This window comes from Dufourea novaeangliae, unplaced genomic scaffold (assembly GCF_001272555.1).
Source record: "Dufourea novaeangliae isolate 0120121106 unplaced genomic scaffold, ASM127255v1 scaffold28, whole genome shotgun sequence".
Taxonomy (NCBI): domain Eukaryota; kingdom Metazoa; phylum Arthropoda; class Insecta; order Hymenoptera; family Halictidae; genus Dufourea; species Dufourea novaeangliae.
The window spans coordinates 1,190,482-1,214,858 of NW_015373917.1; the positions used below are offsets into that span (position 1 = coordinate 1,190,482).

The window sequence follows — 24,377 nt, forward strand, 5'->3', positions numbered from 1 at the left end:
CTACGCCTCGGAGCCACTCGAACACTCGTCCGCCTCCGGATCGATGTGCTCCTCCTCCTCGTCCTCCTCGTGGTGATAGTCCCCGGTCTCTTGCTGCCACTTGCTCACGTGATGGGTGTTCTTGTTGTTGCTGTTGTTGTTCCCGTATCGATTTTGGAACCAGACCTTCACCTGCAACACATAACCGATTTCCGGTACTGGTTAATTCGTTGTGCATCGAAAATTGTAATGTAACATTGGGAAATATAGTATTTATAAATGGAAGGGTGCTCAGTGCAATAGTGAGACTACCTAAGATTCCAAACAAAGTGTAAGAATACAGTGCTCTGTACTCTATACAGTGTACTCTTGATGTAATATACACTAGGCCTAATTGTGCTTCCAAATTTTCCCTCATCTCCAATGTTAATGAATCTCTTCACACGTCTTTATTTTATTTTGTAGATATATTCCACCGAAGTCAGTCTATTTAACTACTCTCACCCCCACCCCCAGAATTCCATCATCCGGAGGACACATAGAGTGTATTTATAAACAGTTTTCCACCCTATCGCGAGAGATGATCGGCCATGATACCCTACGCCTCGACCCCAACATAGAGACTAATCCCGGTCTTGTCAAAACCACGTCAGACCCGCGCTGCGTTAGAGAAACATCCGTGCCCACCCTGTGTATCTCCACCGTCTTTTCCACCCCCTTTCCGCGATGCCCTGGGCAACGACAATGGTGATTTCACGCGTTGATAGCTTAAAATGGAGTCCATTCAACCCCTTCTTTCTGTGTCCCAGGAAGCGCGAAGAGGACAATGTGTATCTAACAGTCAATTCGGGGACAATGCTTTACCTTTCGCTCTGTCGCTCGTTTCATCCCCCTCCTTTTTTTGTCCTCGCCATGGGGGTTCCGCGTCACTGACACGGACCCATTGTAACCGGATACACCCAGTTTAGGGGTGGTTCCTTGATACGACCGGACCGGTTTATAACTAGTTGCCACTTAATTTGGCAAGCCTCGACGAACCTCGAAGGGATAGTAAGAGACACCCTTCCAATCCGACCCCAGGGTGAATCGATAGGCGAACGGAGATGACGCCGTCGCCTCGACCATTTTACGCTTTATTGCGGCGTGATTTGTTGCGTCACGGAGGAATAAGCTCGAAATAGTATTCAGTATCATTTATATCTTTTTTCTCTTGGTTGATGAGTTTATGAGTTTATGAAGTACTAGAAACACCGTTTAACTTCAAAACATCTTCTCACCATTTTTCTCATTCAAAATGATCACGATGATTGAAGCAAAGAACAAACATCGCTCAAACAGCCATAGGCTGTTCTGGTTTTCCCAAAAATAATTACCGAAATTTAACAAAATATAGTAGACTACGTATTGGTACATCTGATATTTATCGTCAAGCCTGATCGCTTAATCGTAACATTAAGTGACACTCGATGCCCCGCCCAGTACATTTTTAACCTATCCACATATTTCATTCCTCCGCCTCACTCTCGCCATCGTTCCCACGATCTCTCGTCAGTCCCGAAAAATTCTCTGACCAGACTTCGATAAAACCTACGGCGCGGCGACGCATTATATTCGTCTCGAATAAAATTTCGCGCAGGCTTGTGTATAGCCCAGGCATAAATCGTCCAAGCTGTTCGGGAAGCTTTTATGCGATTTTTACAACCAGCTCGCCCCCGTAAGATACTTGCATCGATGCCGTTGGATACGCTCACCTTCCCCGTGGGTGACGGGGTGAGGGGGGTGAAACTCGGTTAAAACGTGTGTAAATCCAGCTGTGTGGCCTCCAGTGTGTATGTGTATGTGTACATCCACCTTTAGCTCGAGGGTAAGAGAAATAGAGGGGGAGGGTGGTTGAAAGTGGTGGGGAACAGTTGAAATCGTCGAGCTGATCCTGGGGAATAGGACGGGGCTAAAGGGGTGGCCGGGGCTTTTCCGCGTGCGCGTCAAGGATCCACCAATCCGGTTTCAGGACCGCCCGCGGTCTCCATGGCAACCCTCGGGAACAGAGGGTGATTACAAAATGGGGGTAACTCGATTATACGTACGAACGGTCGGAGAGGGTCCTGCAGGGAGCGTTAGGAGCAAAGCGTGGGGGATGCGAGGGGAGTGGAAAGGAATGAAACTACAGCGTCGTTAACCGGGGCTGCTCTCTATTTGCCCTCTTAATCATCCGTTAAGTGCCACAATCCTCGAAAAGTTCCCCTGGGTACACGACTACCCCACCCCGCGCCCAATCCAACCATCTCCCCTTGCGTTCTGAAATTTCGCCAGTTTGTCGGCCGGCTCCTCCGTTCTCGCGTTCCGCCATTAATTCCGGGACTAATTGTTCGTGGTATTTGCCAGACGGGTCTTCTTCGGAAGGGAGATCAGGACAACGTTTATTTTTCGTGATAGCGTATGATTCGGTGTACTACATTGGAGTTGCTTGTCCATGGCGAATTTTATACGGTAATGATCAGTAAACTGCGGATGTTTCGAGCATTACTAGAAGATTCACTGTAAAACTATAAATTCATATAGTATACACTAAAGAGGCGTCAGAATTAAGAAAATCTCATTTTCGTACATTCTGTGACACAGCTGCTGCCCTGAACAGTGAACACCCAATTGATCGAGCAGCGTAAAGAAAAAGATCGCGACGATTGGTGTAAACTGTCGTGAATTCTTGAGAAGTATTTCCAGATCTTAAAATAATCGTCGCTGTCTACATGAAACTCGAGCCACGGAATTATTTCCGTCTGAAGTAACAAGAATAAACCCTCGTTTAACCATGAATCCGGGGCCGATAACAAGCTCACGTAGAAGATTGCCAGACGCGGCGCAATAATGTCCGACGGTGGCCATCTTGGCCCGATTTATGGAAAAGCAGGTCCGATAAATTGCGACAAAGTCTCCCGCGTGTTTAATTAGAATCGAAGACTCGGTCCGTCGGGCTCTCGTCCTCGAGATCAACTAGGAGGACAAATGTTCGAGACGAAATCGCGGGTATTAATTTCCATTAGCGTGTATTCCAATTTCCTCTGCGCACCCGGTGAAAAGAAGCGAATACGCCGCGTTGAGCGGCAGCCAATGAACGTAATTATATTTAACAGGGGACGTAAAAGGTTCCGGATAGATTAGGCCTCGAGACCTCCCGTCGATTTTCCGTCCATTCTTTTCTCTTCATTTTTTCGCTCTTCTTCTTTTTCATCTCTGACACGCTTTCCCGCGGAGCGACGGAACGAGATCGACCGAACGCGACCGTAATTAGAATATCAATTATCAATCGGGGTTAATTGAATCCTGTCGTCCAGGTCTGTCGCCTTGATTCATCGATTTCCTTCGTTACCTCTGAAAGAGGGAACTTCAGAACGTAAACCTCGCGTAGCTACACTTCACAGAGTTAGACCTCGCACACCGATCGCACACAGTTGATGATCCCAATCACCGTACTCTCGCCATCTCTAGTCACAAAACGAGCCCACCAGAGCCTCCTTAAAAGGACATCACATCCGGCCATCACCTAAACGCCAACGATCGTTCTTCAAAAGAACCCACCAGTACATTCAAAGTCGAAGCACGATGGGGATGGTTTGCTAGAATCCATCTTGGAACTTCTCGAAAAAGTAATGGTCATGGGAACGGCACCGTGGTAGGATCACAGATAACCGATCGAAACGTGGTCGCGGCGAGCAGTTCTCGTTGGGCTCGATCGATCCGTATTACCGCGGCGGATTACGGGGCTAATATCTATCCACGGCGATCGAGGCGCGTTAACATCGCCCTTACCCCGGAAAAATCGTTCGCGAATCCCCCGTAGACGAACAGACCGTCGGATCGGCGTTCCCTTCAAGAAAACGTCTATCGATCGGAGATAACGAGAGTTCGTACACGCGTGTGTACACCCGTGAGTCGCGTAGGGGAAAACCGATCGCCACGGTCAATCCTCTCTCTCTCTCTCTCTCTCTCTCTTTCTCTTTCTCTTTCGACGGGCGTAAGGGAGCAGCGTAATTGAAGCTGTTCCCGGAACGCGTCTAAGTGACAGGTGAACACCTTATACGCGTAACCGGGGTACCCCGTGACACTCGTCACGGGTTCCGTTTCTAGTGTCGGCCCGCTTTGGACACTGTGCGCATACATACACACAGGTGTACACACATGTTGAACACCAAAGAATTGAAACACGCTCGAGAAGAGTCCTCTGTCTCCTTTTCTCTCTTTCTCTCTCTCTGCTCCCGGCACCTGCGCCAATATCGCCGAAGCAAACAACGAGTCTCTCGCTCTCTCCATATTTGCAGTTTCGGAAATTCCCAAGTTTGATAACGGCCTGTGCCGCGGAGCGTAATTGGACACGCTGTGGCCATACAGGATGATTGGTGGAAACCGTGCTCGCGCATGCAGATGCTACTCGGGTTTTGAGTTTTCGGGAGATAGATAACGATGTATATCACTAACCTAACAAGACTCTCCAACCTCCTCGACACCACTAAACAATTAAACAAACCCCACCTTGATATCCTCGAACGTGTACCGAGTCTATACAGGATAAAGAAAAACAGGCGGAGGGGGTTGGGATAATTTTTTTCGTCGTCGCGATTCCAAGGGCCGAATAAAATCTCGAGGGTCGCAACCCCCTCCCTCCCTGTGGGCCAATCGCTGCGCGGACGACGCTGACCCGCAATCCCCCGGGGGCTGGCCAGTCACGCTCGAAACATTATTTTTAATCCCCCTAGTGCGTCGCGCGACAATCCGCAACCCCCAACCCCCAATCTCCTCCCCCTTTGCACGTCGCGATCGCACGGCTAAATAAACTCGAGGATATTATTTTTCAATTGTCGACGGGGCACGCGGACGCGCGTCCAGCCGTGCCGAGTGTTTTGTTAGGACGAAATTGAGCGTGATCGTGGTGGAATGGGAGATAGGCGGGGAAAGAACGAGAGACAATTTCGTTGGGATACACCTTTCCGCGTTTCACCGTTTTATTATCATCGTTCTGGTCGTGACTGAATCGCTGTGGACTCTTCCCATTCGATTTCCGCGCGAACGATCGCGTGAGAGACCGTCTTTAAACCCTTTTGTGCGTCGAACACACCGAAAACTGAACACGCCTCTCTCTCTCTCTCTCTCTCTCTCTCTCTCTCTCTCTCTCTCTCTCTCTCTCTCTCTCTACGAGTCTCCGCCAATCAGTCCATAAAAAGAATGCAAATTTGCATAAACATTCGCAGTCCAGCGATCACGATCCCTGTGTATAAATATATGAATTTTCTTCACGCATCGAATGTTTTATGGAAATGTAAATTACCCGTGGAACGTATATAATCGAACATTAGCGTATATTATTAACGTATAATTCAATGTACACATGGAATAACGTTAGAAACACTTATATGTCGCGGTTCTACTAGTGACGGAAACGCGAATGTTCATTTAGATTTATCTTTGAGAGTAAACGAGTCTATGGAAAGTACGCGAAACTTGCATAAGTGTTCGGAATGTACTGTGGGGTATGCTACAACGAACGATGTTACAGCGAACCGAATGCTAGAGTGAATAGTTTTTAATGGTTTTTATTATTACGGTCAGAATGCTACAACAGCAAGTTAGTTAAGCCCTCGATTCGACCTCCCGCGAATCGCGAACAGCTACGAAAACGGAGCTTCCTCGAGCCTGCTCCTCCGGTCGAGGCCGACACAACAGTGTATGCACACGAAGTCGACGACACACGACAGTGACATGCCAGGTTCGTGACGAGAAAACCAACAACGTGTCTCTCCTCCCCACTGCCACGCTGCCGACTCGTTCGTCCGGCCAAAAGGGATGGAAGGAGCGAACGTACGAGTGTAGAGGATCGGCATCGCGAGGACGAGCCACCGCGCCTATCGTTTACGCCGATCGTTCGAATCGGGAATCGTTCGGTCCGCTTTGACCAACCTTTCGGTCCACCCCTTTGAATTCGCCGATCGTTTGGCAGACCGTGGTGGTCTGTCTCTGCCTGCTCTCTCCCCGTACGTGGATATGACTTTTTCGAAAGAATGTATTTGGTATCGAGGGAGATCCGGCCTGGAAGAGACTGGATTCGTCCCTTAACACGCTCACCCTGTCGACCATGTACGGTACACACGATTTTCGGTACGAAATTCGAATATTTATATTCTTTATATTCGCGTAGGTTCAATTATTGTATAACAACTTTCAATCTGATAAGGAAAGATCCCCATGTGTATCGCTGACTTTTTAAATGTGATTTAACACAGTGACAAAAAGAGTTCGGAAACGGCTACAACTTTAATATTAAACATCCCATCAACTAATCACCATATGCGGTTGAATTCCAAGTTGTACCATTAACCTCATTAAAAAAGTCAGAATTCCACCTGAGGACTTGTGAGAAACGAATAAAGGCAGAGGAAGATCGAGGGAAATGGAGAACGAACTGGATTCAACTGTACCTCAACGAGACAATACTTTAAGGACTCGTTTGAAATAATTGGTCTTATTAAAATCAATATTTCCAATGTTCGAAAATAGAAAGTTTACCAAGGAAACTCGAGTATAGCCCAGTATATATGTATACATACATCTTCGTTCGACGTTGATCGGCGATAATTGCGGCGCGTCGTAAGCTCGTTCTCCCGGAGACTTCAATGCCCGCACGCTGCTTCTCTCTATCTCTTTCTCGGCGCTAATCGCACGGGAAACGATTACGGCCGCGCGAATTTGCATCCGTTCGCGACTAATCGGTACAACGTATTTACCGGGGGCATTATCGGGCGAGCAAGTCGTTCCCTATCGAGTCCAGTTTCTGTGGATTGCGGACAGTTTACGAGCTGCCTTATCGTTCCGCGCAATAAAAAAACCGTATTACCTGTCTCATTTCTACGGTTCGCGGAGCCACGGGAAGAAGGAGAACTCTCTCGGACCGAACAATGGGTAATTATAGCGGAATTTGCATGAAGAATGCTCTCTCTCTCTCTCTCTCTCTCTCTCTCTCTTTCTTTCTTTCTTTCTTTCTACGGAGGTGCGAGAAAACATTTCAATCGGCGAGCCGTGACGATTCTTTTACGCACATCGTACAAAATAGATATTGTCTTTTCTTTTTTTTAAAGTAAGAAATTCTCCCGAAGCAAATTTGTGAAGTAACAATATACACGACGAACATAATAATCCTCGAGAAATTTATTCATACCCATTCTATTAGAAATAACGTCAAACTCGCGTGGACCTACTCATTCCCCGATATCATAGAAATCGAACCTAATTCTTTGTTCAGTATCGGAATACAGACTCGTGACATTTACGATCCTTAATCGAAACTATAATTAGCGTGTAATGGTGGGGGCAAGTCCGCGGAATCGGTCGCATAATTGCGGCCAGGAAGAGAGGAGGCCACGTTCACATACAATATCAGGATGACAGCGCATGGTCGCAATGCTTTATTCTTAGTCCGGCGACGACACGCCTCATTATGCATAGAGAATCCGCACGCGGCCTGCATAATATGCAAAACTCCTTCTCCATTACCGTCCACGGGCGAACGTAATACGCCCGGGCGAAAAGGTACGGACGACCACGGTGGATCCGACGGTGGAGGAATATACCGTGTCCAGCCTTACCCGATATTATATCGCTGCCTCCTTCGTTTTTTTTCTCCTCCTGGCTTCTCATCGTCGGGACCCGACGCACACACGCGGGGAACGCGGAATTTCGAGAAACCGAACGGTACCTGGAGTGATTCATCGACCGGTGTGCCAGGCGAAATCGTATTCCGCGAACACGTAAACCAGTCTTCGGACGATTCCGCGGGAACAGAAGTCGAGTGGCATGGTGGTTTCTGTACCGAGAAGAACCGAAAAGCTCTACGAACAAGCTCTAGAATCGGGTTCCACGATTAAACGGGTTCAAAAATTAAACTATTTCACATTGAATTTTCGTAATCTTTTGCTTTTTGCTGAATTGTAGATTTTATAGACTTTTCAGGCGACTAAAACATTTACGAAACCCGAATTTATTTTCCTGATCAGCTAGCGAAATTATTCGTACACTAAAGTTTCTATGTGAATGTGAATTCATAATTGAATTCCCAAAACGTCAATTGATTGTCGATTTTGTCACAGCACAGAGAGTTTACAAGTTGCATAAAATCTAAGTAGCAATAACAGTGTAAGAATTAATATAATGTTTACATCATGTTACGCATACTACATGAAATTGTACGCGGCGAACACGTTTGTCCCCGATCGTATGTTCGTCATTTGTACATGCGATCTCCGTTGCACAACCGCTGGACGGTAGTTTTAAAGTAATAAAGAAGTCGAGCGATGTTTCATTGTTTTCCAGTTACTCCGCTCGCTACTTTGTATTCAAGTAATTCATCGGCGTTGTTGTGACATTGTTTCTTAACGATACAGCGTTCGACTTGAATGTAATTCGAGGCTGCGCTCAGTAGCTCAATAGGCATCGCAACGCATTCCCGACACTCAAAATTCATCGTACTTTTTAATATTACGATACGTTCAAAATAACGAAAAAATCAATAAACTTATGGAAAAACAGAGGCTCGAAGACCGTACTAAATCCATTTTCGAACCTATTGACATATAATTGAAGAGGTTCAACCAAGAAAATCACCGCCCTGACGAAACACCTAAAGAAACAACAAGGTATACAATACCGAAACCTATTATCCTTATCCCCATCGATTTCCACAATGTTACGACAAGGATCATCAACCGCATCCGCCGCGAAGTAACCACGGCCAACAAACAAAAACACAAAAACAGCCCCATTCGACACGCGGTAACACGTTATCACCAGCAATTTGCACCACTGTTCAACAGCCGAATTCGATTAGATACGTCTCGGTGATCTCTGGCCGGAGGTGTTGGCAGAACACCGAACCGAGTCGCGAACGAAAGAGACAGCGAGCGAAGAAGACGACTGCAAAGGAGTGTGAAAAAAAAAAAGAATGAAAAGATAGAAGAAGAAGAAGAAGAAGAAGAAGAAGAAGAAATTCTTCCTGGGCAAGAGGAGGACCGCGAGCGATTGCGACAATGCTCTCGCGGGTCCACGTGGACCCAGCATTACGCTGCGACGAAAGGATGAAAAAGAGACAGTCAACGAGATTATAAGGTCGTTAAGAACCAATGGGTTCTGTTTTCTGCCAACTGAAACCCAATGCAAATTATGGTGTAATATACGGGACAGCATGCTAATAACGTTCCAATAAATATCACCCCGTGTCGAAGTATACATATATGTATACGTATACAACCTACATACACGCGCGCAGAGTCAAGGACGGATTCAATTTGCCCTGGAGACACTTGCCGACACAATTTTCTTCACGTTTTTACGAGCTAAATATGGTGAACGTTATAGAAAAATCCTCCTATCAGTTGAAGCGAATTTAAAACAGGGTGATTCTTGCTCGAATTTTTTATTTTGGATTCTTCTGGGTTTCTTCGTCTTTACTTAATCCTTGTACACTGTTCGAGTCAATTTGATTCTTAATTATATTCTTCACTATAAAAGTTTGTAAATTAATTTTATGGTATATTATAATCCATGGACAGTCACATATGTATATGTATTTCCTTAATCTCTTGCTTTATAACGTCGAGTCGATTCCAAACTGCATTTAGCATAAATCAGTATTAACAATTTTCTTGAAATCGGAGTGAAACTACTTTGTTGATTGTAATATTCAGCTTTCGGGGTGAGCATACAGTTGCAATTAACATAGAATTGATGTTGCTTCTTGGGAATTATTAATACTACAGTAAGTTCGACGAGAGGAGTCGTAAAAAAAATCAAAATACAGATGCTCAAGTTCATTTTGATGAAATATGGTTGAAGTAGTATCTTATCTTTATTAGTTGCTCCGTACCAATATCGAAACCCTGTAGATATCTGGATAATGAATGTGCCTCTGGTCAAGCTACACGCGTGTTCGTTAAGTTAAGGCTCACCCGCTCGATCGGCATTGTACCCGTCGTCGTGACAACGAAAGCGAAAAGACAGCTCTTGTTGTTCCCTGATAACCGGCAATTAACCGAATGATTTACAGACCCGGCACGACCGTGTGTGTATATGCAGTGGCCATGCTCGACGCGATTATTTTGTATCACTCCGGACAGGTAGGGCCGAACGGACGAGCGCCCGCGCGAGAAACCGACTCTGCCTTACTACGGACCCTCTTTTTTCCTTAATTATGCCCGTTAATGACGACCAGTGATCACCGAGCATCCGAAACTTCGGGCGTTATTCAGCCACCGTACCACGGACGCCATCTTGGTTCTGTGTCTTGGAAAAATTTCTGCCACTCCGCGACTTCTTTTTCCTTCGATCGCAGTAATTGGAATGAAGTCATTATACTTTTTGTTCCCTTCGATGTACGCATAGTATAAAAAAGAACTTCATAAACTACGTATTCTTTCAAGAAGTGAACGTCTAACAAAACCATCAACACCGATACCTAACCCAGACCCCGACCAATATTCTCACAAAGTGAAAATATTGAATTTCAAGAACGACAAACGGAAGTCGTCCAGGCAGAGGAGGTTATAGCAGTTGTAATTACAACCACGACAAACTTGTAATTAAATTCGCGGTGTAAGAAACTTGGTCCGCGATGATGATCGATTAATCACCGGCGAACCGTACGAATTGATTAAATCGCTTCCCGGGCACGAGTGTAGAAACGATTATAAACGACTCGGCGCGATGTCCGAGCTAATGAACACGCTGAAACAGATTAGGGTCAAACCGCGGATTAACCGTCGTCCGACCACGAAAAATCGACGCTTCCGCGATCCATCCCCGCGTTCCGGTTCGCCATTACGGCGAACCCATCCCCCGATTAATCATTGTTCTTTTCGCATGCTCCTCCTCTGTGTCGCAGTGTCATCGTCGTCGTCGTTCCTGGATTTATTAGAGAAAGTACCGATTCGTTTCTAACGACACGTCCTGTAAACTCGCGACGCGAATCATCAACGGTGTTACACGGGCTACGAAACGGCATTAATCATCCCGCCGCGACGTCGATCGAAATCGCAGCCGGAGAACGAGGTTTTATCGTCTTCCTGCGACCTGCGTACGCCTTCTCCTAATCAATTAAAGTCGTCAGAGTGCCGTATCAGCCTTTAAAACCGATCAACGAATTCGGCCCCATTAATCCTGATCTCCGACGCAGCGTTTTCCGTTTGATACGCGTGGGTCGAGTGTCTTGGACGAACAAGTAGGACGCGATTGTTACTCGTATTGTCCGGCTCAAAAAGGAATTTTTTTTTATGTCCGACCACCATCTCTCTAGAGTTGAATAGTGTCTCTTAATTGCACTACCCGCTAATTGCGACAAAGAGCATACCTACTGGAGCCTAATGATCAAATAAAACTGCGTTTGCATATGGCCCCTACCAAAGTTGGGCCTTATTTCGATAAAAAGTTATCTGAATAACGATTCGAATAAAAGATAATACTTTATTCGTTCTTCGAAGTTCAAATAGAAAACGAATCCCTTATTCGTCGGATAATTTTCATCGAATAAAAATACCATTTTATATTCGAAATTTTTATTTAGATACAAATTTTGGCCCAACTCTGACCCCTACACACCGTGAACAGACCTTTTCTCACGCAACTATCGCAATTCAAGGGAAGAAGGCACGTCGTTTTTATTCTCTAATTTTCTTTGCACCAAACGTAATCTCGACAAAGCCACGGTAGACGAATTCGAGGAAGGACCATTCGGACCAATGATAATCAGAAATAATAAATCGACGCGAAAAAACCGCGTGATCGCAACTAATGGCGACTTTCCGTGTTACGGTTACGAGTATTGCGCTACAATCTACTTGTACACATTGTTGTACTACCATTAATAATAATTACTTCGATATTACGCACTGAAATGGAACACAGGACAAAGCGAAACACGTGAAGTATCGAGTGTGACTCTCAGAAAGACCCAGGGACGGTGATTCACGGTGTGTTTCCCGTCGATAGCGTGTTAATAAGTCGAATCACGGCTCGAATTTCGCGATAAAGGAGGCACCTTGTTCGTGACTCGCGAGAACGCGCAAAACCAGCGCGAAAACGGGCTGCGTGATCGCGATTCAACGGCTAATGTATTCCCCTCCGTAATTGCGGGGCTAATCGCACGTAATTAGGCCCCTAATGAGGGCCACCAGGTCGCGTGTAACGCACGCTTCGCTTTATGAATCCCGAACAAGCGCGAGAACAGGGCACCCCGTGTGCTAGCGAGCAAGCGCGTGTTATTCCCGGAGGAACCGGAGAGAGACGAGGTGCAACCGGTAATTAAGGAGCGTCTCCGGGTTGATTGGCTCTTCATCCGACGATTAGTTCCCGTTTTTGTTCGGTTGTTTTTCGTATGTGAACCGGTTGACAGTCTCCAGGAACGATTCGATTAGATAGATCAACTAGAAATTTACATCGCCCGAGTTCTTAATTGTTCTAACTCCATTATTCAAAAACATTCGGTTAATCAATCTACGTGCGTCTCATTGGCCCAAAGAACACAAATTCGTCATAATATAATGAAAATTCAACCGAGAAAACAACATTCTTTTAAGTCCTAATTCCGAAACTTTGAAAGTTTTTTTTTCTCAATGGTTGTATCTCGAAATACTAACAACAATGAAAAATTTATATTGACAACAAATTAAAATTTTGTTAAATATTTTGTAAAAATAATTATGCGGTAAATGATATTATTGTAGTGTGTTTGATTATTTCACTACTTTCCTGGTTCCAGATATACGTAATATTAAACTTCGTAAACTGTAAACTCAGTTCTTTAAGTGTAAAAAACTATTGGATGCGTGGTTTAAGTTGGTGATGTAAAGTGACGGTAGGTAGTAAACCAAGTCGAAATATCCTGGCCGTGAGTCGGAAATAAAGAATACATATATATAATGCCAGCTTTCTCTTACTTTGAATTGTTTTTTGTTGTTCTCTATTAGAGTAATTGTAACGAAGTAGTAACTTGAAAACCGCATAAAATCACCCCTTAAAAGTGTGTTCGTTCTATGAATAACGATACCAACACGAACTACACGGCGATAATTTCAACCGTCTCAGCTCGTGCACTTTCAAATTAAGTCCTTCTGACAAATGAACGCAATTTAAGCCGTCTCGCGGGGAGCCAACGAGTGGAACAAGGAAAAGGTGAACCGGGTGGAATTATGTGACATCGGTAATCAGGACGTTGTAAAAACCGGCGAATAAACTGATTTAAATGTTTACCCTGCCTCCTTATCTCGCGTAAACTCCAAGCGTGCATAATAAGTTTAATTAACGGCCGAGTTAAGAGCCGGTGGCTTGTATAGAAACGTGTAACACGCGAACCTGCGGGGTCTGTTAGAGGGTCGCGAGCGCGCGCGCCCGCGCGCGGGCGATGCAAAGAGGGTGGTTGCTCGTTCGAGCTGCACGATGTTAATTACGCCTCGAGACACAACCTTAACGGGACAATCTTTTCTAATCTTTCGCTCGGCAAACCACAGGGTTTAGTAAGGAAAGGACCAGCGTACGGAACGTAAACTTGTGCCTTTTTCAACGATACCGACCGATTAAAGAGCAATAATTATATGTCTGACGTTACGTGTGACAACGTGGATACATGAACAAGACATACAATGGCTCATAACTTTGGAAATATCCGAGATGAGCGTGAAAAAAGGTCGACGTCTGAGGATGAAAAATAGAATAAACACAGAGAGAATGCGACGAAAGCCTGTTTCCACCGCGGCACCAAGATGGCGTCGGGGCAGGCTCCACCATTCTCCCGACACGATTCACAATACACACCAACCCTCCTACGGTTCTCCCCTCTAGGCTCTATCCTTTTTTTAGAGCGTGTTACGCCCATAGAATACGTAACCCAGCGCGTGTGATATACATATGCACGTAATGCATCTGGAGCGTCCGGCACGCACGTCTTCGCACACACATCACCCCTCTCGACTTCTGTATTAGCATATCAATCCCCTCGTTATTCGGCCCCGACTGGCTCGTTGGGAACAGCACTGTTAAGAGCTGAACACCAAGGCCACAACACAACACAAGATCCTGAATCAGGATCCATTGGAAACTGGTGAATTTGAAGGACACTAGTGATGTACACGGGTTTGGTGCATCCATCGCAACTAAAAAATGAATTTCTGGCTAACCTAATGGACACAGTATTGGTCGAGAATCTGAGACGCTCTTAGCAACCAAAGAAAATCTAGAATTTCTAAGAATTAGTAGGATGTGGGTACATCATCAAAGTCTATGGGAAGAATGGAAGATTTCAGACAATACCGTCCACTGCGCGAGATAATCGCGGAGTTTGTTCGCTCACTCTCTTAAGAAATATAATTTGAAGCCGGCAATTCTTCGCACCCTCCCGTCTCGCCGACTTGTAATTACGCGGGTTTAATTGCCCGGCAATTAGCTCCGGCAGGATTCGTGTGTCTAGCCAGCCAACGGACTTTTAGAGATCCTGGATCGAAAGAAAACTTTCCGGTCCGGTCTTTATCGAAAGCTAGTTCTTTTTTTCTGGAGGACAAGATGGTCGAAGAATAGGAGACAACAACACGTTACCTGCGTTTCCGTCAACGAGAGCGCCTGCGCCAGCTGCTTCCTTTCGGCGCCGACCACGTAGTGATTTTTCTCGAACGCGTGCTCGAGCTTCAGCAGTTGGCTAGGACTGAACGCCGTCCTTATTCTCTTCGGCTTCCTGAACGGTTGCAAGAGGAACCCGGGTATGTCAGGACCTAGAAGGAACGGTTTCAAAAATCATTCATTTATACGGGTATGTGTAACTTCAGTGAATATGTTTGGGACGTGTACAGTGCTACCTCCCCAGAATCACGTTCAATAAACTATTGTATTACTATTCTCCTGTAATTGTCACCAGAACTACCAAAGCAGTCAAAACAAACTGACGGGTTTGTAAACTTATAAAAATGATTAAAATGTCATATTAGTCTATTGTACTGAGATTCTTCGCAACTTTTATTGCAATCTATGTGTAAGTGAATAACGATAGAAGTCTTCCTCCCTGTAATTGTCGATGACGGGGGGGGGGGGGGGGTCGAAAGTGACCCAGTATCGATTGAATCACCACGAAACAAAAATAAATCAAGCCTCGATAAAGTTTCTCTAGACGGTTGACAACGGGGAAATACGGTAGCGGTTCGAACGACGATCAGCGAGCGGGAAAATTTCGAATTCAACGGAGATCGCGCAGCAGCTCGAAAAGCAGCGGCGTGGATCGCGAGCGATTTATCGTGGCGAGCTTTCCGGGCAAACTATCCCGGCCCGACTTCCGGCAGACGTAGAGTAGGTATCGGTCGATCGACATGACTCTTTCGAGGCGGAATACTCAATTACTCGAGCGGACTTCTTGGTAGTGGCTGCTCGGCCGCCGGCAGCTCGTGCAATTCGTTTTCTCTCCTCGCCTATATGCATACCATCGGCCTCATGCTTGCGGATCAGGCTTGCGTGTCGTTATTTACCCCGAACGTGACAACGCGCGGACAGGATTGAGAATGACGCCGTTTAAAAATTAATTAGACCCTAATGAATTATCCTAAAGTATTCACGGTTTACCTTCTATACAATAATCCTCGTCGATTAATTAACGCTCAAAAAAGTACCATCCAGTAGAGTAAAGAATTCATAACGAATCTGAAGATATTTCGAAAAATCACTGGACCACGGATGTCTAGGCACTATACAGTTTCAGAAATCAAAATATGTAGAGTTACAAGAATGCAAAAAGAGGCACCTCGAGGAAACCGATCCCAATCTCGTTCAAGTGGATCGTCCAACGACGTTCTCAATGATCCCCCCCCCCCCCAACGACGTTACCACGCACGCCGTACTCTCCTCTGTCCGAGCGAGAAGGTCGCCAGATGCCTCCGGTTTAATGGCCACATCACGTATGCACGCGTACCTTACAGCTTAAGTAAGATGCGTTTCCACGTGCGCGAGCATTCTTACCGAGGCGGTAAGTTACATTCCTCTCCATCCTTGATGGATCGAGGGCTGCCTTGGCCGGGGCTGTAAACAATGCCGCCGCAAGAGTGCCCGAGCCCGAGGATCGCGCTTGTCAACCGATCACGATCGATCGTGTATCGTTTCCGCGGAAACATGCCTTTGGAATCCTTGTTTCCACCATTGAGAACGTCCATTGACCTATTAAACCGAGCGAATTGTTCACTTATTGTGTCCAGAAAATTCATTGTCTGTATAAAGAATTTCGAAAAAAGATTCTAAATCATTACTTCGCAATTTTTCATCGATTAAGCGTGGAAATTCTAACTTTTATTATAAAATAATAATTCTTCTTGAATGAGTGGTACCACTTGGTGAAAAATTATTCAATCTTGTTGACTGTTTAACCATCAGGATAATACTCTTGGATACTGCTACTATTCACTGTGTATTATTATTCGAATAAAATTCCGGTCAATTCAATTAGAAGGTACCAAAAAAAAAAATCTATTTTCATTACGGAACCATGAATATTTCGTTTGAAATCCGTTTGACAGGTAATTTTCTTATAACTTGTACAGTTACAGTTGGCAGCTTGATACACGTTATAGTCACGAGTAGATGTCGAATATTTTATGGCGATGTACGTGCGACTGTGTGGTATGCCCTTATGGTGTATTATATGTATATGTATATATGCGATCGAGAAACAATTGAATTCGGTTATTCGACTCCCGGCACAGGCTACCGTATAGAGTTCTCTCGGCTGATTAATTATTGATTCGCTACCATTCGTCTGTCCGACCGTGCCGCGCGACAGATGTCAGGTATTCATGGTCGACGGAGAAATCAGTTTCTATTCGCCACGAGCTATAACACGCAACAACGACGCCTAATCAGTCTAAAGACTTTAGCGCGTATAATGCAACGGCAATTATTAATCGATTATCGAAGCGTGGCTCGCGCGGCTCCGAATAATCGATGCGTTTAATGCCTCGTGATCGTCTGTTACACACACGATGTGTAACACGCTCAAAGAAGCCGTAATTGATTGAATAATGCCTTTTAGGTAGCGCCTCGACTGTCCGCTGGTGTTGTTTAAGATTGATTGAACAGGAATATTTCAATTTTAGATAATTCCGGTCGGTATACACGAGAAATTCATTTGGTATTCTTGACTTCCGATTAGCACAGACGATTCTACAGATGATTCGCAATCCTAGAAAATTGTATAAAATATCTCGAGTGTTCCGGTAACATCTGTATTCCATTTATTCTTAATTCTTAACTTCTCGATTAATTTTTCTCGATATACTCTTTCTCCCCTCTCTTTTTCTACCCTAACACTTACCCCTGTACCATACATCTATTCATTTGATTTTCTATTGATTTGAACTTTATTAATACCATCAATATTATGTACTCTACATCCCTGTGTTCCAGCCTAATAATTACCACTTAATTCTAACCATCTCTAACACCTCCAGTTTCTTCCGCGACCTCTTCGTCCCCCGTTCCCAACCCCACGCCTCTCAAATCCTTCATTCTCTTTCTGTTTACTCCTCCCTCTCCTTCAGTCCATCACAAGCATCCGCTCTGTACCACACTCCTCAATAAACGCTCTCTCCCAACCCTTCTCGCGTTCCCTCTCAAAACCATCACTTAACCTCTCTATCCCTCCGACCGGTCTCTATCATTTCCGTCCCTGTATTTCGTCGTTAGCGAATCTCTAGGCGCTTCCTAGACGTCGCCCAGGGCTGTTCCAATGCCAGGAGAGGGCGCAGAAGGGAGAGGAAAAGGTGGGGAGCGAAGAAACCTAGACGGCCTGTAATTACGCTCGTGTGCGCGCGAGCGTTCGCTCGCGAACTACGCTGCTCGCAGCTGAGCCGCCCAGAGCGACTCGAAATTACTGAAAAACAAGAGCAAATCGTAAAAGTATCAAATTATATCCCGGCCAATTTTCCCTTTGAACGACGCGTAACCCACCGTCAACGTCCCTTCCTCCCTGGAGCCGTCGACCCTGTAAACGCTAATGCGTTTTTAATTGTTCCGAACGTCGCGAACTGCACAACGAGATCGCGATACGCACTGTAATTTGGATTACTCCGATACCTGACAACCCGTCGAATGATTTTGAAAATCGTAGGATCGTTCGATTTAGAGGTGATTCACATGAAACGCCGTTTATGTACATTCCTAACTTCCATCGTATTCATTGTTATTTAAGATTGCCGATAAAACTACACCTTTTATGCCTACACAGTGTGCCTTCATTACCTATCTACACAGGATGTATAGATCTCAATATTTGTTGTGACTGTAAGTTGATCAGTGTTCGTGTGAAAGCCAACGTAATAGTAGTGTATCGTGTATGATGTGATTCTTGTACAGATGTTCACTATAGCCCTACTAAAGATAATGTAAAACGACCATGTAGACAATTAATATGATCTTCTGATCTCACGATCGGACAATTTCGAAAGAAACCCCATAAACGAAAACATATATGTAAATTCAACCGCATAACAACGATTTAGAAATTCCTCGTGCCGTTAGGTCTTCGACAATGCCAAAAATTAGCAAGTTACAAGGACTCGTTTTCAACGTAAAAAAAAAAAAAAAAAAAAAAAAAAAAAAAAAAAAAAAAAAAAAAAAAAAAAAAAAAAAAAAAAAAAAAAAAAAAAAAAAACGGAAAGATCCTGAACGATTCGCAATTTCGAAAGGTAAATCGTTTCAGCCGTCGGCCATTAACGTCGGTCGACGCGGCTCTCTGGCCGGCTAGTCCTCGACGAAAATATCGAACACGCAGAGGTGGGGAGATGGGGGCCCCAACGAGTGAATTACGCGGTCGACTAAACAATTAAGAAGCGCCAATTACGGAATTAAGTATGCAAATCAGACGGCGTATATTACCGAGCGCGCGCGCGCGCAACCACGTAATTATGCAAATCCGCGACAACAATCGGTCGACGCTGACCAAATACACGACAGGATAAACAGCGAAGCGAAAAAAGAAAACAAGCCAGCGGAGTGTCAGTTAAGTTATCGCTAACGCGTTTTTCGCGCGCGCGTGCGCGACCGTTAACTCACCGAACAAACCATTGAAACACTTACATATGTAGGACGTGTAACACTCGAAGCTGTGGAACCGCGGGAGACAATAAAGCGAATTCACTATCTCGCTCGACCGACGACGAATTAACTTTTATAGAACAAGCAGGCTTTGTCATGACTTTTTATATTTTCGAGTTAGAATTTTTATATGTTAGATATAGTGATCATACACTACGAAAAATAAGCGACCCCTCTGGAGCCTAAAAATAGGCTCAACGTCTAATAGTCGATTACGATTTAATTAGCTGGACGTACGACGTGTATCGGTGAACGACGCCGGATATCGAGCGACGATTTTTTAACGGCGTGCACGGAATTGAATATGTACCCGCGGATTTGCATACACGCGGCCACGCCGTTAATCGCGTCTAATTGCCGCTTGGAGGAAAGTCGACGAACAATAATTAACGGGGAAACATCGGCTGGCGAACGTCCGTTAATCCCTGCTTTTGTTTCGATATCGCTGCTGAAGTTTGTTAATCCGATGAAAATTAAACAGTCAGACGAAAGTTTAGAAACTTCAAGAGATTTTTCTAAGTAACGAAATAAAAGATCGACTGCTTTTTGAATAATTCATAGACTATGAATATAATAGTGGAATTAATTTAGAAAAATGCAAATTTTACACTTCTTTGTGTACTTTTTTCTGTAATAAATGTCTTAGATCAGGAATAAGGCTGAAAATTACGTTAAATCTTCTGTATTGTGGAACCTAGTGAAAACTATAAATGTAAAGAATCTACAGTCTGGTGATTACGTTTTTCGAAGCTTTGCATCGTTTTCAGAGGTTTGATAGGACTTTCGTCGAGTAAATTTTTGACGAGTCTCACTTTAATCAAGATTAGTAACGATCGCGGAGAATGTAATTGAAAGTACCGACGCAGACGTTTCAAGTGCTCGAAAGTATTATTATCCTCCTTTGTTTCGCAGGAAGTGTATATGAATAACTCATTTCGGAGGGCGTTTCGATCTTATCGTCGTCTGCAAGGACCTCGGTATATTTATTAGCGCGATAAGGTTGTAATTCCGATTCAATGCGTTATAGGGGATGCTGGTAGATGTGATAGCAGATGTTCTACAAAGTTTACGATTATGCAGTTCAATTTATGGATGTATAATAATAGTAAAGTTACAACAGATACCTTCTAAATACAATACAAACCTTTTTCAAATTAATGATGTAAGCGTAACGTTAGTTTCTGTAGAATAAAATTACACTCACAAGAAATCCAAACAAAAGTCCCTAAAAAATAGTCTCGATGTCTATCCCCTCCCACTCTAAATCCACAAGAAATTCAGTCTTTTCAATGACAATAAAATTAATTTAAAAAATCTCCGATGATTCGCAAGAGAACAAATCATCGAAAGAATCGGATCATCCAAGTGTACGAATCAGCCGATCGAAAAAAGCGAGGATCAAGCCGCGATCGAGTGTGACGATCCTCTCAATGAAGACGTCAATCGGATTCACAAAGGATCTAGTTGATAAGAAAAAAAAAATTGGCGCGTCATTGTAACATTTGTTCGATCGACGAATCGAATGAAGAAAAGATAGAAGTTGAAAGAGGGGGACAAAAGTGTGAAGAACACACCGAGGGACCCGTGAAATCGACGGTGTCACTGGAAAAAAAAAAAGAAAAAAATGACAATGGGGGCTACCGAACGTCATTGTCGATGACGGACACCCCACGGCAAGAACCGTCACAGGGGTAAACGACGCTTTAATAATGCTGATTAACTCCGCCATTGTGCTGCACCGGTATTTTCTCGATGACGGTCACGAAACAGGCGCGCGACTTTTTCATTGGTCGCTTTCTACTTCGGGTTTCACTCTAGCTGCGATCAGGTTTCAATTTGTACCGGACGAACGGGCTTTATTATCAAATAAAACGTCGCGGAAAGTATGTACGATTATTAAATGGAGCTCGTTTCACTTGTACTACCTTTCGTTGGATCGTTATTTTATCGAGTGTATGGAGACATTGAGTATGTAATTCGAATGGTTCACTTTGATAATATTTTACGATTACACCTTGGTCATTTTTTTAAAACTATACTTTCAATATTCCAGAAGATCCGTTTTCTTGGAAATTCAATTACTATTACAATATAGAGTTAAGTACCATTTTACATATCTTTTCCAGATGGCCCATCGTTAGAAAAGTATTGATACGCATGGAATAATTACTATACCTACATATTTATAGTGTTATAAAGATTCACCCTCCAATGGTAAGGTGGGTTTTAAAGTTGTACCTGGTAAAGTGGGGTCGAATCTGACCCGAGCTCTTTTTCATCATTCTTAGACGGATTAGAACATATTATCTTAAACATTGTATTTTTGTTCATTTATATAATAAGGAATAATAGTTGAGTTATATAGCATAAAATAATACAAGTATTAAACTACAATAAATAATGAGAAATTTTTTTAAACGAGAATAATAAAAATAGAATGGAGACCGCGCAAGGGGAACTATCATACATGTAACTTAGGTCGGATACAATCCGGACCTTACCGTAGGAAGGTTCGTTTAAGCGTGTAAATAAATTTGTTATCGACTCTACTTGGGCTACGAACGAACAATAAGTGTAGCTGCTGATAACGTCACACCAGACAATGGAAAATTTAATTGAAAATTACCCTACGGGTAATAACACGTCAGGTGAAGCTTCTGATAGTGAACGTTTCGGTTAATTGTTACACGACGAACGCGTAACGCGGCGCTGGCACCCAGTGATTTTTTAATGACTGCCAGCGAACACCGAACGAACAGTTGCAATACTAATTACCTCTAATACTTCTCGAGGTTGCGCAAACGGAACGAACGTGATAGCGAAATCGTGCCCGGTTACACCGGCTTCGAGACACTGTTTACGGGGAATTGATATTACGAAAGTGAATTACCATTGTAGTTAAGTCACGAGCAATTACCATTAGCCCATTCCGAGTAATTACGCTTTTGTCGAGCGAAACTCGCGAGACCGGCGGAACGGCACGACTCGGAACCGTTTTGCGGCGCGCGTGAACAGAGGACCCCGGTAGGCTTAAAAAATGGTCATTTTACGGCAAGTTGGACACGTGGATCGTTCTGCAAACGAAACAGTCAACACTGACAGGCTTGAAATGAAAATTCAAACATCCTTCATTGGAGAGAAATTTCAGACCTCGAGAAAAATGGTAGGTAATCTTGATTATTTATAGATCTAACGATACCATCGTGGCCATTATTCTTCCTACCCACATTACATGTAAGCTAAAATTTAAATAAGATTAGAAACAAAATTTCACGCCCGATGAGGTGTCGAAGTGGAATGCTGAAGGACCTAAAGTGCCATTTTGCGTCCGCCTCTTATAAACCAATATATCTCATAACGTCACCAAAACCATCAGTAAAAGGTATTAGAGGCACAGTTTTATAAATACAATATAAAATACCGAAATTTAAGATTGTCTACTCGTATGATTGACATCTTCTGTGATCTAATTGACAAAATGGTCACTCGAAGTTCCACGCAAGAAGTAACCTGTACACAATCATCAAAGTGAAATCAGTGGATTTCCGAACTAACACACGTATATCTGGAAGATCAGTTCACGAGCGGTAATTATCGGTACCGACTAATTGCTAGATAAGCGTGGCTGCCTTTTCCACGTTCGCTCCTTGACTCGTCGGTTTTGCTCCAATCGCTGGCCGTCCGCGTGAAATCTCGCGCCGATCTCTTTCTTTTCCCCGAGATAAATCTGGCGCAAAGTTATGCGAACGCTCGACTCGCGGAACATTCAATTACACTAAATGGAAAAAGAAGGGGACACATCGCGCGCGAGGAGGCGGCCCCATTCCATCGCGAGATGATAATCCCGGGGGCGAATTTTTGGTCAAACGAGCGCTGCGTTTTCCCTTGTGCCGCGTTCCAATTCCTATCTATTAGGTTGCTAAACGTGAAATATGTATAGTTATTCTTTCCTTTCTTTCTTCGTCTTCGTTTCACCGAGCAGCAGGCTAGTCACACCGGAGGTTAATCGCTCAATCGAAAAATCGTGATCGTCGGCCGCGATGGAACCGGAAAATCGTCTCGGGGACCGAGTAAAGATCCCGATGACTTCCGGTTCGTCGTATCGAGCACCGAGACCGCGTGTTTCCAGTGGAGACAGTCTTCGAGAAACTTTAATGCCTAATCGGGTGGCAATCAGGCATTATTGAGGCTCGTTTGCGGTTAGTTACGAGGTCAGAGCAACTTCGGTGGCGGGAAACGACGGGGAAAAGGCGAAACGTCTCTCCCGGCACGGGGAGACAATTACCATAAATTTACCGTGATCGCGTTTACGGCGCGAGCGACCGCCACCCGGTAGAGAGAAATGCGGCTGAAACTCGTTTCCGCCGCACGGAAAGAAATGGTCGCCATGTTTGCTACGCGTATCAAGTATAGTCATTGTTCTTGACATTTTTTTCTCATTTTCTTTTTTTTTTCTTTTTTTTCTTTCTTAAAATTCTTCCGATTATGAATCGCTCACGCTGGGACTCAACGCAAATTGGAGTCGAACGGAAAAAAGAAAGACGTTGTGTACATATAGCGATAATTCATATTTGTCGAGCAAAAGACCACGAACGAGTTACGGCCGATAAATAAACGCAGCGTCCTCTGCAACAAAATTCCATCCGCTAATGCCTAGACCATTACAAGTTACGATTGATGATTTATGATCCAGGGGAGCCTGTGTGATCGCAGATAAAAGTTAACTGGCAGCCGCGGATGAACGAGGCGACAAGCCGTAAAATTCGTAGCACAACCACACGACTCGACGTTAGCTCTGCATCTTGTAACCCTCTCGACGAGGACAGGAAGGAAAACTGAAACGAACGATTGAGAATCTATTTCTCGAAACATTGTGGATTTTTGATCGCGCAAGTTACGTACGAGCAAATTTCTACCAATGCATTGATTCACTCTGATTAAGCAGCTGACTGCAAGAAACGGAAGCTGACCACGTTGATGGTGTAAATCGGAGTAAATACCGATTTTCATTATTAATTCGGTAGTTATAAGACTGTTATTCTTGTACGTTCATTTCAATTAATTTTCGCATTCCTGGTGAAGAACGACTGCTTCTTTTCTACCCTCCGCATTCAATATCATTTGATATTCATCCACGTTCCATTGCAATAATTTCTTACACAAATACTACCACGGAAAAACGAGCCTTTTATGAATTAATTCCGCTTCTGTGTAATTAAACTAATAACATTCTTTAGAATGTCTTTCCC

General features: G+C 44.2%; 1 protein-coding gene across 1 annotated transcript in view; it reads right to left on the reverse strand.

The window, feature by feature from the left end:
- The window catches only part of LOC107194321 (homeotic protein empty spiracles-like), a 27,804-nt gene continuing 3,427 nt past the window's right edge, over positions 1-24,377 (reverse strand). The window contains exons 2-3 of the mRNA XM_015583925.1: positions 14,599-14,771; positions 1-171 (exon numbers count right to left, since the gene is read on the reverse strand). Of these exons, the coding sequence (XP_015439411.1) occupies positions 1-171; positions 14,599-14,771 (344 nt within the window). The remainder of the gene's footprint in view (positions 172-14,598; positions 14,772-24,377) is intronic.